Source organism: Schistocerca piceifrons, chromosome 10 (assembly GCF_021461385.2).
Source record: "Schistocerca piceifrons isolate TAMUIC-IGC-003096 chromosome 10, iqSchPice1.1, whole genome shotgun sequence".
Classification (NCBI taxonomy): Eukaryota; Metazoa; Arthropoda; class Insecta; order Orthoptera; family Acrididae; genus Schistocerca; species Schistocerca piceifrons.
In genome coordinates this window covers 113,728,854-113,746,961 of record NC_060147.1, presented here as the reverse complement: position 1 = coordinate 113,746,961, position 18,108 = coordinate 113,728,854, and the positions used below count along the sequence as shown (strand labels likewise).

The 18,108-nt window shown below is 42.2% G+C and overlaps 1 protein-coding gene across 1 annotated transcript in view; it reads right to left on the bottom strand.

The window, feature by feature from the left end:
* The window catches only part of LOC124718736 (glycoprotein-N-acetylgalactosamine 3-beta-galactosyltransferase 1-like), a 59,845-nt gene extending 43,050 nt beyond the window's left edge, over positions 1-16,795 (bottom strand). The window contains exons 1-2 of the mRNA XM_047244352.1: positions 16,769-16,795; positions 12,258-12,420 (exon numbers count right to left, since the gene is read on the bottom strand). Coding sequence (XP_047100308.1) covers positions 12,258-12,420; positions 16,769-16,795 — 190 coding nt within the window. The remainder of the gene's footprint in view (positions 1-12,257; positions 12,421-16,768) is intronic.
* Positions 16,796-18,108: the final 1,313 nt, after the last annotated feature.

Genomic DNA, 18,108 nt, shown 5'->3' with positions numbered 1-18,108 from the left:
ATGATTACATATCTGCTCCTCTGTAGGTTAAAGAAAAATGGCTCAAATGGCTCTAAGCGCTATGGGACTTAACACCTTGAGGTCATCAGTCCCTTGGACTTAGAATTACTTAAACCTAACTAACCTAAGGACATCACACACATCCATGCCCAAGGCAGGATTCGAACCTGCGACCGTAGCAGCAGCGCGGTTCCGAACTGAAGCGCCTAGAACCGCTCGGCCACCCCGGCCGGCCAACTATTACAATAACTGTCGTAATGTATTAGGTTGTTCCGTAAGTTCTTAGGGTTTTTCCGTAAGGTTAATAAACACTACAGATAGTGGAGACAAATTGAGAATGTCAAATACGTACTGACAGCGTGTTACTCTTGGGACAGACTCTTCAGAGTGGTAGACAGCACAAAGGAGGAAGTGTATGACCACAATCTGGCGACCTATCTTCCCTCATGTTTCTAATCTCCACTCCCAAAATACAGTTTATCCGCTAATACGGTTCTACTGCACTTATATGCAGTACAAAAATTTAATATTTGTTCTTAACTCACGTTATCTAACAATATACATTAATTTTATACCATTACAACATTTTTAGTAATCAGATTTTTCCATCCCCTGCAACGCAGTAACTATTAGTCCTAGAGAAAAATTTAAAGAAACTGTTTTGTAGGCAATATAACGTAGTTTAATTTTGTATTGAGAAACATTTTCGCTAGAAGCTGCGGTTTTCAAGACAGTCGAGAAAAACCGTAAAAAAGTAACCTTTAAATGCCCTCCCGACTCCACCATCACTGGTCAGGATTTTTAGTATGTTGTTCGTTACACTCCCCTAATTTTAATTTGTAGGCTTGTATAAGAGAGAAAGTCAGACGGTTCACAAGATCTTCAAAGTCTCACCACACTTGTCTCATTACATGCTAAAACAGAGGACACATCATCTGATAAACTATTCACTGCTCTTTTGCTAGTTAGTTATGTGTTCCATTGATCAATAGCACGGAAAAACCGTTATGATGTGGAACGTATCAAATGCACAAGAAATGCGCACAGGAAACAAGTTTTTTTTTACATTATAGTGTTATACCTAAATATTGCTATTCTCTATCCCATTCCCTTAAATGGCACAAAACTCATATCCCCAGATTTATTTGCTCACATTCAAGAATTCATCTATGGTATAGAAGGAGTTGTCAAGGAGGTATGATTTCAGTTTCTTTTTGAAACTATTACTGCTGTCTGTCAGACATTTCATTTCATCTGGTAATTTATCAAAAAGTTTTATAGCAGCATATTTTACCCCTTTCTGTGCCAAAGATAGGTTAAGTACAGCACAGTGTATGTCTTTGGTATTGTAATCATGAATGTCGCTGTTGATTTTAAGCTGGTCCATGTTGTTGAGAAAAAATTTCATTACTGAGTAAATGTACTGTGAAGCAGTTGCAAGAATTCCTAACCTTTTAAACAGATGCCTACAAGATGTGCGACTATGAACCCCACACATTATTCTAACTACTTTCTTTTGAGCAGTGGATACCTTTTGCCTAAGAGTTGAGTTGCCCCAGAATATTATTCCATATGACACTAGAGAGTGGAAGTATGCAGAGTATGTTAGCTTACTAATTTCTACATCCTGAAAATCGGCAATTATTCTGATTGCAAAAGTTGCTGAACCTAGTCGCTTTAGGAGATCCATCATATGAATTTTCCAATTAAGATTCTCATTTATATGTACACCCAAAAACTTTGTATGCTCTACACTGGCTACTGACTTCTTTTGATGTGTTATGTTTATTGAAGGAACTATACTTTTTGCAGCAGAAAATTGGATGTACTGTGTTTTTTCAAAGTTCAGAGCAAGCCTATTCGCAGAAAATCAATAACTTTTCCAAAGACCTTATTTGAATAATTTTCTGTCAGACTTACTTTTACTGGATTAGTAATTATGCTTGTATCATCAGCAAACAGTGTCAGTTCAGCAGTTTGTTTCACATAAGAAGGGAGATCATTCACATATATCAAGAACAGGAGGAGACCCATGATCGAACCTTGTGGAACACTTAATGTAATTTCACCCCAGTTAGATGAAGTGGCAAATTCCTTTGAATCACTTGAAGCATATAAAGAGACTTTTTGCTTCCTGTTCTGTAGATATGACTTAACCCACTCATATGCTGTTCCATTTATACCATAATATTGTAATTTCTCTAACAATGTCATGGTTCACACAATGAATGCTTTGGATAAGTAGCAGAATATTCCTACTGGTGACATTACACTATTTAAAGACTCTATTACGTGCACGGTGAAATTGTATACTGTTGTCTCAGTGGAACAGCATTTCTGAAATCCGAACTGTGATTTACGAAGTATCCCATTACTGTTGAGATGGCTAACCACTCTTTAGTACATTACTTTCTCGAAGATTTTTGAAAATGCTGTAAGCAAGGATACTGGCCGGTAATTATTGACTTCTGTGGTTTCCCCCTTTTTGTAGAGAGGCCTGACAATGGCATATTTTGACCTGTCTGGAAAAATACCCTTAGTCAGTGATGCATTACATATGTGACTCAAAACATCAGCTGTAATTGCTCCACATTGTTTTAATAACTTGTTAGAGATGTCATCTACTCCAACAGAACATTTATTTTGCAATGTCTCACATTGGACAGCCACCCAGCAGAGCAGGAAGTCTTGTGTTATCAGGCTGTGCTCAATTCTGAGGCGAGTGTGAAGGCCTTCATCTCCGTCAGTGTCCAGAAGGAGGAACGGAAGGGCTGGGTAGTTGAGTTTACTAACCGCAACTTATTGCTGCCACTTCCTGCCTCTCATCTCCCAACCAAGCATCATGCCCTATCTCAACAGTGAGGATACTGTACGCTACACCTACATCAAAACAGTACATTGTATACACCCACCAAAAAAAGTTAAGGATGTATTTGTTTCTCATACCTTGAAATGAGATCGATGTCTTACACTCCGTTTTTGATAATACAGAATATTACGCAAAAGAAAACTATACTATATGTTTCCTTTAAATCGATTATGAAAGAAAAAGTGACATTTTTGGAAAAAAAAACAAAAAAGAAGAACTTTGCAGTGTCCCACAATATCAAAAAACATACATTGTGTTCAGTGCACTGTTCAATAACGTGTAGATCCTCCACGAATCCTCAGGCATTCTTGAATGCTACGGGGCATGCTCAGTAACGACTCATTGCAGGCCTCTTGAGACATTTTCTCCACTCCACAATGGCAGCATTCCTAAGAGCTTTAATCGGTAATGAAGGTTAATTACGACTAGAAATCACTCTTATGAGCAACCTCCATCCATTCTCTATCTAATTCATATCCGGTGAGCATGCTGGCCAATCCATTCTTCTGATCCTACATCGTGTCAGATACCTTCACACTGCCAGTACGATGAGGACAGGTGTCATCGTCTCGTAGAGCGAACCTTTTCCCTACAGTTTCTGCAAAACCACCGACTATGGGTCGGAGAACGCTGTTTTCATACATTGCAGCAATCATGTTGCCTTCAATTGCAAGGAGTGTTGTGCAGCTGTCATACATGGTACCTGCCAGAATATGATTGAGCCACCAGATCGTTGGCGACGTGCCACACCATTGATGGATGACTGGTCTTCCCTGGTCGCCCCCATATGCGAACAGAATCGTCGTCTGGATGCAAGCCTATTCGCACTTCGTCTACAAACAGCGATTAGGTCCATTGGTCTGGTGTCCAATGTTCATTTGCTCCAGCCCATCTTACACGAGCACCCCTGCGACGTGGACGCAGTGGTGGAGTCTTGAGAGGTCTTCAGCTGTACAACTCTCCACCATGAAGTTTGTTGCACACAGTTTGGGTACTTCCGGTAACCCTGTTGCATCTCTAAGCTTGTGGCGCAGAGTAGTCGCTGTCTTTGTAGGGTGTCTCCGTGCAGATACCTTCACAAAGTGGTCCTGAGCTGCTGCAGTTTTGCGTGGACAGATTTCGCGATGTCGATCCGCCCCTGAATGCGTTTCCTGGAATTTTTTCCACCATCTGGAGACACCACATTGATTAACGCGAACAATATCCGCAACGTCAGCTTGTCTCTTGTTTTCTCCCTGATGATTTAGATACGGTCTGCCACAGAGAGCCTGTTGTGAGGTACTGTGCCACACTACAAGGCACACGGACGACAGTGGATTCACAAGAACTCAGCTCTGGCGTACTGCGTTTGTTTACAAGCCGCAATTGCATGCCCCTGATGAGGCGGAGTGGCAATGATGAACGAATTCGCCTTATGTACACAACCACCTTCCTGTATAAACATAAAAGGAATGTCCAAATTCATTATTGGTGAGTAATTTGGAAATATGCTTTTTTTGATGAGTGGATTACGCTGAGATGACAGAAGCTAAGGGATACCTCCTAATATCGTGTCGGACCACCATTTGTCTGGTGTAATGCAGCAACCCGACATTGCGTTGACTCGGCTAGTCATTTGAAGTCCCATTCAGAAATATTGAGCCGTCCATGCATAAAAATTGAGCCGTCCATAATTGCGAAAGTCTTGCTGGAGAAGGATTTTGCACACGAACTGATCTCTCGATTACGTCGGATTAATGTTCGATGGGATTGACGTCGGGCGATCACTGGCTCAAACAGTCCACAATGTTCTTCAAACCAATCACAAACAACTGTGGTCCAGTGGCATGACATCGTTGTTTGGGAACATGAAGTCCATCAATGGTTGCAAATGGTCTCTAAGATGTTCAGTTCGACCAGAGGATCCGGTCCATTCCATTTAAACAAAGACCACACATTATGGTGCCACCACCAAGCTTGCACAGTGCCTTGTTGAAAATTTGGTTTCATGGCTTCATGGAGTCTGCACCACACACTAACCCTACCATCAGCTCGTGCCAACTGAAATCCGTGCTTATCTGAACAGGCATGGTTTTCCAGTCGTGTAGGTTCCAAAAGATACGGTCACGAACCCGGTAAAGGCACTGCAGGCGATATCGTGCTGTTATCAAAGGCACTCGAGTCAGTATTCTGCTAGCATAGCACATTAACGCAAAATTTCTCCACATTGCCTTAACGGATTCTTTTGCTGTACGTCCCACATTAATTTTTGCGCTTATTTCATACAGTGGTGATTGTCTGTTAGCACTGACAACTACAAGCGAACGTCGCTGCTGTCGGTCGTTATGTGAAGTCCGTCGGGCACTGCGATGTTCGTGATAAAGAGATAATGCCTCAAATTTGGTATTCCTGGCACACTTTTGACACCGGTCTCGGTGGCCGAGCGGTTCTAGGCGCCACAGTCTGGAACCGCACGACCACTACGGTCGCAGGTTCGAATCCTGCCTCGGGCATGGATGTGTGTGATGTCTTTAGGTTAGTTAGGTTTAAGTAGTTCTAAGTTCTAGGGGACTGATGACCTCAGAAGTTAAGCCCCATAGTGCTCAGAGCCATTTGAATCACACTCTTGACACTATGTATCTCGGAATATTTAATTTCCTAACGATTTCCCAAATGGAAAGTCATGTGTCTAGCTCCGACTACCAGTCCACGTTCAAAGTGTCTTAATTGCCCTCGTGTGACCATAATCACGTCGAAACCTTTTCACATGAATAATCCCAGTACAAATAACAGCGTCGCCAACGCACTACACTTTCATATTTTGTGCACGTGATACTACCGCATATCGCTATCCCTGTTTATATTGCAGCACTTACGAGTTAAAGCATATATCCAGCGGATATGTATGTACATCATCCAACCGTACGCAGATATCTATGGTATCTCCATAACATCTTGAATGCAGAGTATCTGAAAAGTTATACATCGAAAGACTTCAACACTTTTGTGCAGTTCTTCATTAGCATTTTACCAACTTTGAGCAACAATGGACTTGAATGCTACCCTAATGAGTTGTATGGCATGATAAGATCCGGGATTCATTATAACTATTTCAATGGGGCAGGGACTGAATATACCCTAATGAGTTATCTTGGATGGTAAGATCCAGTATTCATGGTAACTATTTCAATGGGACAGGGAACGTCGCTAAACCCCGCCCAATCCGGCAACCTCGAAACTGTTCAAAGAATTAGTGTTTTCGCACGTTCGAGTAAGAATTTCCAATTATGTACCATTCAGTAACACGAGTCTGGTTCCTTTCCAAGCCTTGCATACAATGAGGACTTTCCTGTATGTAGAGGGATGGCACACTGAGCTTCGGGATTTGGATACGCGCTTTCTTGATAGTCATAGCCACTAAATTAATTTCCCTGAATTACCTTGTGCCTCCTTCCCAAGGTTCTGTAGGTAGAGAAGGGAGCCTTAAATGTTCTGGGTGTATGTGTCTTTTGGACACATGCGTTGTATAGAACAAGGGCACTCATGGAGTGAGAGTAGAGGCTAAATTTCTCAGTACAGATATGTTTCGTCTGTTCCAGTACCCACAACATTGCCCACAATACAGCTTGCGAATATTCTCAGGGAAAATCACTAACAAACGGAAGGGCTAAGATACGGCCAACTGATCTAGCCCATGTTTAGTAGATCGCTCCTGTAAAACCTAAAATGAAAAATTCTGAGATATTTCACTCAATACCCCCACCACACCACTTTTAAGAAACCCACCCCGAAAGTTCATGACGCACAATCGACTCAAACTTGTAGGGATCGACAGATGACTGGAAACTCAGAATTTTTAATCATCGTATATGGAATTGGAAAGGCATATTTTCTTTAATCAACGAAAGAAACTTTATCGTTACATACCCATAAGATAAACAGTTCAAGAAAAATCGCCACTGGCGTACCGATCAATACATCTGGCTAGGGACCAGAGAAACTGTGTTCAATTCCCAAATGCATCCTGTAGCTTTCCTTTCACTATTATTTTTTTTCTGTATCGAAACTGGTAGGAACGAGAGGGGCAATAAAGCAAGTAAATCAATAAGGAGTAATAACAATGGTAGACTAGTAAATTCGGTTAGTAATGATTCAAAATTTTAAGCCTCATTGAAAACAATTCGGAGTAAGACTGTAAGGACGCAATAACGATGCATAGCATAATTCACGATCAACATCCAGTACCGATTTTTCAGGTGATGTTATCGCGTTTGTGGTATGCATCAAAATTAATTCCCCAAGAAGTAACATTTTTAAATGTACATGAAGTTTATTTTCCGCCGAATCTTTGGAAGGAACAATGTGGCTGCACCAAGATTGCATTCATTAGATGTTCTTGGTGCCGCAAGTTTACGAGGTGTGACAAAGTAATGAGACTTATTTTCTTCGCAAGATGTGGGAATCCTGCAAACTTGCGCAGGCACAATATCTTTTACCTTGGTCTATAAGCTGCTTCTAGTCCAAGCAGCACATGGATCCAACTGCTCAGTCGTGAGTTGTGCTGTAAGTTAACACGTGTTTGTCTCTCTCGTCACAGAAATGGAACCGCATAATATTGCGCAACGGTATGGCATTTCATTTTGTGTTAAAACACGACGACAACTTACGGTAAGCTTCAGAATGCTTTTGGAGAGGAGGTTATGTCAAGAACTCAAGTTTTTTGTTGGCATAAAATGTTTAGTGAAGCAGAACGAATGTTGAAGATGAAAACTGCAGTGGACGACCATCAACCACACGAACGGATGTCAACTTGGTCAGGGTGCGTGAACTCGTACGATCTGATCAAAGATTATCCATGAAAATGATTGCTGAAGGACTGAACATCAATCAAGATACGGTTCGTCTAATAATAACGGAAAATATTGGTATGAGAAAGATCTGTGCAAAAATGGTCCCAAAAAATCTCACACCACGACAGCGAGAAACTCGGAAAAATGTGGCGGCCGATCTGTTAGAGCAAACGGAAATCAACCCAGAATTGTTGAGCCGTGTTATCACTGGTGATGAAAGTTGGTTTTTTCAGTACGATCCAGAGACAAAACGCCGAAGTTCGCAATGGCACTCAAAGGGATCACCCAGACCAAAATAAGTTCGCATGTCAAAGTCAAAAGTGAAACGCATGCTTATGCGCTTCTTTGATTGCAAGGGAATTGTTCATAAAGAGTGGGTGCCTCCTGGATAAACAGTTAACCAATATTACAACAAAGAAATTTTAGAAAGACTCCATAAAGGAGTTCTTCGTGTCCGTGCCAACATTGCTAATAATTGGATTCTGCATCACGATAATGCGCCATCCCATACTGCTCCGTCAGTACAGCAATTTTTAACCTCAAAACAAATTTCAGTACTACCACAGCCACCTTATTCACCAGATATCGCTCTGTGCGACTTTTTTCTATTTCCAAGAGTCAAAAGGGCGGTGAAGGGACACCATTTTCAAACAACACGAGATGTCCAAAAAGCTGTAACGAGGGTCTTGGAGGATATTACAGGAGATGAGTTCCAGAAATGTTACCATCAATGGCAGAAGCGCTGGAAAAAGTGTGTGCAATCAGAAGAAAACTACTTTGAAGTAGGCAACACGAAACTTGACTAAAACGGTAAGCAACATTTTTTCACATCAGTCTCATTACTTTATTGTTGCACCTCGTACTTGCATTGAATGTTTATAGGACAAGTTGTTTGAAGGAAAGGACATGTAACAGAGTGGTGAAGGAGTAATTTCAAAGTGACAAGAATTAAAATTTTATTTCTTTACTAATCCATTGCACGAGAAATTTATTTGCCTACTTGTGACTGCGCTCACTTATCAGTAGTTTAGTTATGATGAGCGACGGTGAGGAAGTCAGCTGTTGTATGTGCAATAGTGTAGCTGGACTCTCATGTTTGCCTGTTCCAGCGAGCTTAGCTACCGCTACTGGGTTTTTTGTCCCACCCACCATTCATCCTTCCCCCCCACCACCCCTTCCCCACTGCCCCAACGCACGAAACGGCGCACCGTCACGCACAATGTCGCAGCAGAGTGGTGCGTGCGGAGGGGTGCATCTATCTACCGTGCCACTGAAGCATCTAAATGGACATTATATAACAAATTTAATACGCTGTTCACATAGTTCATGTTCGATAACGGAAAAGATGATCCATCCCCTACTTCACACTCTCAGGTGCTGTCTTCTCCCTCTAAACTACTCCATGTTCATACTCAGGGTTCAAGCTTTCTCCATACAAAATTTCACGAAAACCAGTTCAGCAGTTTCGTCGTGAATATGTAACACAGTAACTTTCGCATTTAATAAAATTGGTATGGAAGTATGCATTAAACACGTTGACATTTAGTATAAACACTGTATTCATTACGTTGAATAGTATTATGTAGAACATTTCAATCAATAAAAACATTTTCGCAAATATTATGCAGTTCAAACATCAAAAAGTTGACAGCTTTTTCCAAAGATACAACATGTTTCTCTATGCAGCTGGTATGTGGGGAAGCGCCGGCGCCAGTGCTTTCTCCGTTCGATTCACCCGGATCGATTGTTTCCCTCTGGCGTTGCTTATCTTTGCCTCGTTGGCCAGTGGTGGTGCTAGTGGGCCGACTGGGTTTTCGCTTCGTAACGGCCGGTACGTGTCGCTCCTCAGAGAGTGAAACTTGTGTATGAGTGGAGTTAGCTGGATCTGACTGGTGTATGTGGCTCGGAGTGCGGAAGCGGGCCTGTTATTGCAAGTTCTTGAGGCGTGACTGGGCCATAGTCTTCTACACAGGACGCTGAGCAATGTGTTATTCATTTTGCCTAGTGGAGCCTATTGAAGAAGTAGACATTCAAGTTTCTAGTTTTGCAATTGCGCCTATCCGTGTTATCACTAGCTTCTACCTTTTCTTATGAGTGTCAATATTGTATTGGAACTGCGACATATTGGTATAATAATATTATGCCTTGTATTATCGTTGCCCTTTTAAAATTAGTCTGTTTGTGCTGGGGCAATTTTACATATTTTGAAAATTGAAGTCTACAGTTAATGCTTTTAACCATTTTTAATTTGCCTTTGTCTTGATGTGATCTATCGTTGCAGAATTTTATCTTACTATATTCTGTGGCTGTTAACATTGTTTCTTTTGGCTGTGGCTGTGTGTTTGTGCTTTTCTGTTGCAGCGGGCACCTAGTCCATGTCTAAATCGATGTCCGGAGTACAATGTCTTGGCCGACCAGTACCAGAGGGAACGGAGGTTCTTTTGTCCGCCGGGAAAATGGCAACCGATACGGCGGCCACTGAGTTCTTCAGGTTGCAGTGAGTGGGGATCTTGCATTAAGTTAAGTTTCCTCTGCATTGGGACGCCAAGGTGTCTGTTTCGTTTGCTATACTGCTTGTATATTTACCTTTTATTATTGAAGTGGTTACAGTGAGATCGAAGTTATAAGAAGTTCTTGTTTGCAAGTAATTCAATCAGAAAGGTTTTGTGTAATGTATTTGTAACTTGTGTATCCAGTTCAAAAGAAACTTACTTCACCTTTATTATTAAAGTGCCCTTGTCAAATGGAACTGATTTTACCTTTTATTATTAAAGCAATTACAGTTAGTAGTTATAAGTAGTTCTTGTTTGCACCTAATTCAATTAGAAAGGTATTGTGTAATGGATTTTTCTGGCTTGTGAATAAGAGACACATTGCACAAAATTTTTGGGTAAATACTGTGCCATTTAGGTTAAACTGTTGATCAGCCAATAAATATGTTGTATCTTGCAAGTCCTCTGTACTACTTATTTCACTTGCCACCGGTTTGCACGTAACCTCCACGTTGCAGCGGCGTTAAAACTTTAAATTACTCTCTCTCTTTTCTGTGATCCAATTTTGACGAAATAAAGCCTACGCTCAAGTTACCTGTAAAAATGCTATGAAAAATCGTCTAACAGTTTTGAAGATTAGTGTGTCCAAACAAACAAACAGACCAGACACGTCGGTTTTACGGTTTTATTATTAGTATGGTATTATTTACCTGCCTTATTAATCCTCCAATTTCGACACAGAAAAAATATACATGTAAGAAAAGCTGCAGACTGCATTTGGGAACTGACGACATGTTCTGTCCTCCAGCCAGATGCCTTTGATCGCTGCACCAGCGGCGCTTTCATTCAACAGCTTTCACCTTATGGGTACACGAGCAGTAGTTCGTAAAACTTTCTTTCCTCAATTTCTATGAAATTTTCGTTTGCAGACCTAATATACGATAACAAATTTTGTACTGATCCCCTCAATTTTGAGACAGCTGCTCGTCATGAATTTTATGGGTGGTTTTCTCAAAAAATGGGGGGAGGGGAGAGGGAGAGGTTGGGTCGGGGTACTGAAGCAAAACTGAGGAGGGAGGCCAATACAGTAGTTCGTGCATAGCCACTGAGCAAGGGTGGTGTAGTGGTTAGCACATCTGCCCAGTGAGCAGGCGACCCGGGTTCGAATCCTGACCATGGCACAAATTTTCATTGGTCAATTCAGTCTGCATACACACATCTTTGATTTTAGATGTACACATGAGCGGCCTAATCGGTTCGCCGTGTCTGAGGCCTTACCCTTGTGAGTAGCCAAGAGAACTCCCCTGCTTACAGCCACCTGTCAATAGCAATATTACTAAATGGATAGTCCAGTACATGGTCCGAACTGTAAGTTGCCTATCCAATGGCTTCCAGAGGCGACAAAAACCTCACTTTCAATATTTTACATAATTATGGACCGAATTTAAATTTGAAATGGTTCAAATGGCTCTGAGCACTATGGGACTTAACATATGTGGTCGTCAGTCCCCTAGAACCTAAAACTACTTAAACCTAACTAACCTAAGGACATCACACACAACCATGCCTGAGGCAGGATTCGAACCTGCGACCGCAGCCGTCACGCAGTTCCAGACCGAAGCGCCTAGAACCGCACGGCCACACCGGCCGGCTAAATTTGAAAATGCTGTCATAATCCACTCAAAGGCCTATAATCTTTCGTTAAAGGTGTAACACTGAGCTATTACAGTTAGGAGCCTTTCGATGGCTTGGCCAACGCGATTTACGGTGCTCAAATACCCAGTACGTTATCTCCAGGTATTTTAGAATCAGAGCACTTAGCGTCTTCCAGCCAACTTTACACACAATTTGAAACCTTTTCTGAACTTTTTCTCGTTTACATAACGTCAAACGTTTACCACATTAACTGATTTGCAATATGTTTGAAACAATTTCACACACAGAAGATCGATTCTTGGAAGAGAAATGGGGTTGATGGTTTACAGGTACTAATATCATTGGGATGCTCATTCAAAATTTCATAAAATATCCACTTGAAAATATATGAAGTAGGATATTTTCAGTTACCTGTGAAGAGCAGGCCGCCAGCAAAGCCCACAACTGTAGCAGCACAGAACGCGATCAGCCCACGATGCGAGTATCCTGCAAACACTTCCACAGTCAGCAAGTACACAAAGAAAATATAAATGAATAAATAAGATAAAAACGGATTAAAATATTTAACTTTTGCCTGGAAGAAAGAACAAATTTGTATTACACTACTGGCCATTAAAATTGCTACACCACGAAGATGACGTGCTACAGACGTGAAATTTAACCGACAGGAAGAAGATCCTGTGATATGCAAATGATCAGCTATTCAGAGAATTCACACGAGGTTAGCGCCGGTGGCGACACCTACAACGTGCTGATATGACGAAAGTTTCCAACCAATTTCTCATACACAAACAGCAGTTGACCGGCGTTGCCTGGTGAAACGTAGTTGTGATGCCTCATGTAACGAGGAGAAATGCGTACCATCACGTTTCCGACTTTGATCAAGGTCGGATTGTAGCCTATCGCGATTGCGGTTTATCGTATCGCGAAGTTGCTGCTCGCGTTGGTCGAGATCCAATGACTGTTAGCAGAATATGGAATCGGTGGATTCAGGAGCGTAATACGGAACGCCGTGCTGTATTCCAACGGCCTCGTATCACTAGCAGTCGTGATGACGGACATCTTATCGCCTGAGTCAGCAGATGGGGACGTTTGCAAGACAACAACCATCTGCATGAACAGTTCGACGACGTTTGCTGCAGCGTGGACTATCAGCTCGGAGACCGTAGCTGCGGTAACATTTCACATGTGTTACGACCCGTGGCTCTACCCTTCATTCGATCCCTGCAAAACCCTACATTGTAGCAGGATAATTCACGACCGCATGTTGCAGGTCCTGTACGGAGCTTTCTGGATACAGAAAATGTTCGACTGCTGCCCTGGCCAGCACATTCTCCAGATCTCTCACCAATTGAAAACCTCTGGTCAATGGTGGCCGAGCAACTGGCTCGTCACAATACGCCAGTCACTACTCTTGATGAACTGTGGTATTGTGTTGAAACTGCATGGGCAGCTGTACCTGTACACGCCGTCCAAGCTCTGACTCAATGCCCAGGCGTATCAAGGCCGTTATTACGGCCAGAGGTGGTTGTTCTGGGTACTGATTTCTCAGGATCTATGCACCCAAATTGCGTGAAAATGTAATCACATGTCAGTTTTAGTGTAATGTATTTGTCCAATGAATACCCGTTTATCATCTGCATTTCTTCATGGTGTAGCAATTTTAAGGGTAGTACTGTAGAAGCTTTTTAAAAATTGTTCCAATTCCCATTTCATACCAATATTTTTCTACATCTACGCACGTGCTCCGGAAGCCATCACACGGTGCATGATGGATGGTACCATGTACCGCTAGTCACCACCTTGCCCGTTCCACTGGTAAATACAACGAGGGAAACAACTGTCTACAAGCCTCCATCCGAGCCCTAATTTCTCTCATCTTATGTTCGTGGTCCTTAACGCGAAACCTAAGCTAGCGGCGGTAGATTCGTTCAACAGTCGACTTCAGATGTAGATTCTCTACGTTTCCGCAATAGTGTCAAACAAAAAAAGCCTCGTCTTCCTTCCAGTGATTCCATTTTGAGTTCCCAAAGTATCTCCATAACACTTGCGTGCAGATCGAACCTACCGGTAACAAATCTAGCAACACGCCCCTGAAATGTGTCGAAGCTGTCATCAAAGCTACGGGTAGGCCAACACCATTTTGAATTCTAGCATTATCGATGGAGGGCGCCACGAACTTTTAAGTCATTTTCAGTCAGATGTCAGGATACTTTTGGTCACATAGTGTATATTTTTCTTTTTTCTGATAACCGAGTGTAAAACCAATGTATCAATTTACCACAGCAATTGTGCTGGAATTGTTGGTTTAAGAAAAAACTTAAAAAAAAACGAGCGATATGTGGCTAATGAAAGATTGATATAGTCTTTAAATGATTTTTTTCTGATTCAAGGAATCAAGTTACGGATCAACACATAGATTCAGTATTTATGATCAGATGGAACAATAAATATTGGATTAATTCATTATTGAAATTTTTAGCGTTGTCATGTCATTGCTCCTGGTAAATTTTATGTTTTGTGCACTATCTCTACTGTGCATTCGAATTATTTAAAAGAACATTTTTGGTTTTGCCAGCGAAACCCAATTGTATTCAGATTCCAGTCAGAAAGTAAGGATGCATGTTTGAGTAAAAACGGCTTTTTCATTCGAAATAATTAAAGAAAAAGAAAAGTACAAATTTTACACAAAAGCTTAGTACTTCTCCGCCATTTCTGTGAAATAATAGAAAAGGAAGTTATGCTATGAGTAATAAAGTAAATAAAATAAAAATTTAACAATTCATTCGCAGTTTATGATAACAGAAATTATTTGATCTGCTGCCTGTTTCTACTTAATACGCTTTCATCTGCTTGCAACCTTTACAAACGGATAACTTAACGCGAAAAATTTAGGAAGTCGTAGAATTTATCAACCTTTGTGTGATGTCTACGTTTATTTCTGGAAATAATAGCAACGAAAAAACCGGTTATCTTGAGCGGTGTTAGCCTCAAGTTAAATTCGAGATGACAATAACCAGTGTAACCTAAAACCAGATTCTTCAGAGATAACCGTCAGTCCTAGTTACACGTGGAGTGCCCCACGTACCGGACAATGGCTGAAATCCAGGCAGAGGATACAGGTAGAATACCACCACGAACTGGACAACAGCTGAAATCCAGGTACAAATCGCACTACAGCTGGAATCTAGGCCGAGTCTACACAGCCAACTGAACAAGTTTGACAGGGAATTGTGGTCTTCCGAGCGGCGGGATAGTCCTTCCGGAGAACTGACACACAATTTGGAGAGCTGCGCCAGTTGTGCAACGACGCTAGTTTCAGTGGTCGTTCTCACACTCACAGATGAGGTTCTGGACGTCCACGCAGCACAAACGCCCACCAAGATCGTCATATTACAAAGGCCAGCAGTGGCAGATCGTACAGCTACCACAGCACAGGTAGAGGATTTGTGAGTCCTGGCGTGTCAACGCGAACTGTTGCGAACCGGTATGAGTCTTGACATGTGTTGTACTTTCTCAAAATAAGGTTTCTACACTACTGGCCATTAAAATTGCTACACCACGAAGATGACGTGCTACAGACGCGAAATTTAACCGACAGGAAGAAGATGCTGTGATATGCAAATGATTAGCTTTCCAGAGCATTCACACAAGGTTGGCGTCGGTGGCGACACCTACAACGTGCTGACATCAGGAAAGTTCCCAACCGATTTCTCGTACACAAACAGCAGTTGACCGGTGTTGCCTGGTGAAATGTTGTTGTGACGCCTCGTGTAAGGAGGAGAAATGCGCACCATCACGTTTCCGACTTTGATAAAGATCGGATTGTAGCCTATCACGATTGCGGTTAATCGTATAGCGACATTGCTGCTCGCGTTGGTCGAGATCCAATGACTATCGACAGAATATGGAATTGGTGGGTTCAGGAGGGTAATACGGAACGCCGTGCTGGATCCCGACGGCCTGGTATCACATGGCTGTAACGGATCGTGCAGCCAAGTCTCTATCACTGAGTCAACAGATGGGGCGAAAGACAAAAACCATCTGCACGAACAGTTCGACGACGTTTGCAGCAGCATGGACTATCGGCTCGGAGACCATGGCTGCGGCTACCCTTGACGCTGCGTCACAGAGAGGAGCGCCTGCGATGGTGTACTCAAACGACGAACCTGGGTGCACGAATGGCAAAACGTCAGTTTTACGGATGAATCCAGGTTCCGTTTACAGCATCGTGATGGTCGCATCCGTGTTTGGCGACATCGCGGTGAACGCACATCGGAAGCGTGTCTTCGTCATCGCCATACAGGCGTATCACCCGGCGTGATGGTATGGGGTGCCACTGGTTACACGTCTGTCACCTCTTGTTCGGATTGACGGCACAGTGGACGTTACATTTCAGATATGTTACGACCCGTGGCTCTACTCTTCCTTCGATCCCTGCGAAACCCTACATTTCAGTAGGATAATGCACGACCACATGTTACAGGTCCTGTACGGGCCTTTCTGGATATAGAAAATGTTCGACTGCTGCCCTTGCCAACACATTCTCCAGATTTCTCACCAACTGAAAACGTCTGGTCAATGGTGGCCGAGCAACTGGCTCGTAACAATACGCCAGTTACTACTCTTGATGAACTGTGGTGTCGTGTTGAAGCTGCATGGGCAGCTGTACCTGTACACGCCATCCAAGCTCTGACTCAATGCCTAGGCGTATGAAGGCCAATATTAGGGCCAGAGGTGGTTGTTCTGGGTACTGATTTTTTAGGATCTATGCACCAAAATTGCGTGAAAATGTAACCTCATGTCAGTTCTAGTATAATATATATGTCAATGAATACCCGTTTATCATCTGCATTTCTTCTTGGTGTAGCAATTTTAATGGCCAGTAGTGTATATCGCTTACAAGCGTTCTTCCAGCTTACCTGATCTTCAGACACCCCTCCCCCCATCTGCTCCAACGTTAACACCCTACCATTCAGGATATTTAATATACTTACTGTTCATGGCATCCTTCGCCCTTCCCCCCTCCTCCACCAATGTACAATAATTTGTAACTACACAAATTTTTCCCCTTACGGTCGGTCGGCGATGAGAGATGAGAGAATCGAGGGACACGCCCTGCAGTCTTCCTTTAAGAAACTTTTCAGTAAAAAATTTCATTTCTGGTTTACTTGTAGCTTTATAAGTCATTTTCATGATGCGCCCATCATTTCGTTAATGGTCACAGTTATTGTGATATCTGCATAGAAGCAAGACACTGCGAGAAATTCTAAAACGTTTGCATTGAAAAGTAGAGGTTGCTATGATTTTTGTGGTGCATATTACATAATAAGCTGCTGCATATGAAATTTAGATAACACATTCCAATTTTCTTTAGACTTGGATGGAGGTCTCCGTCACCAGTCTCGAGAAAATTGATCTAATGTAGCACACTGATTTGTGATCACGTGGACCAGCGATAAAGCCATTGTGAAATATTCACAACATTCCCCACTTTTCATAAACGGTTTGAGATATCGAAATGAGATTGTGGCAAATGGTAACACGCAATGAAGAGAGTGTTTTGCCATATGGTTGTTATGCAGAACACTGTCTAGTGTGCTATTCCCCTTACTACAGGCTTCTGCGATGAAAGACTGTAATTTTTAAGGATCATCAATAGCCGGTGAAACGAGAAATGCTATGGGTTTTGGAACCAGTGAGAACGTTGAACATTTATTTTTGTACCGAGGATGTACTTTTTTCATTACCTTAATAAACTACAGGATGCGGCAGAACCGACTAAGCAGTTTTAAGGAGCAATAAAAAGTAAATATGGATGTATAGAGAAAAAAGTTTTTATTTTCTATATTAGTACAATATACCATTTTAATTTCATTTAGTTTTGAAAATGATGTCCTCAAGATGGCGGCCGTTAGCATTAATACATTTTTGTAAACGATCCCTGAAGTTTCGAGCAGCTCTTGCACACATATCGCGGGGTATGGCATTCATTTCGTCAATAATCCGCTCTTTTAACTCTGGTAGGGTGTGAGGGCGGCTTTTGAAAACCTTTTCCTTCAGATATCCCCAAAGAAATGAATCACCAATGCTCAAATCTGGTGACGGCGCAGGTCACCCGACATCACCCGTCAAAGAGAAGAGGCGTCACGGAAACATTTCTCTCAAAACATCAAGCGAAATTCGGGCATTGTGAGCAGTAGCCTCATCCTATTGGAACCACAAGTCCCCTGGTTCATGTTCTTCAACAATCTCGTCAATT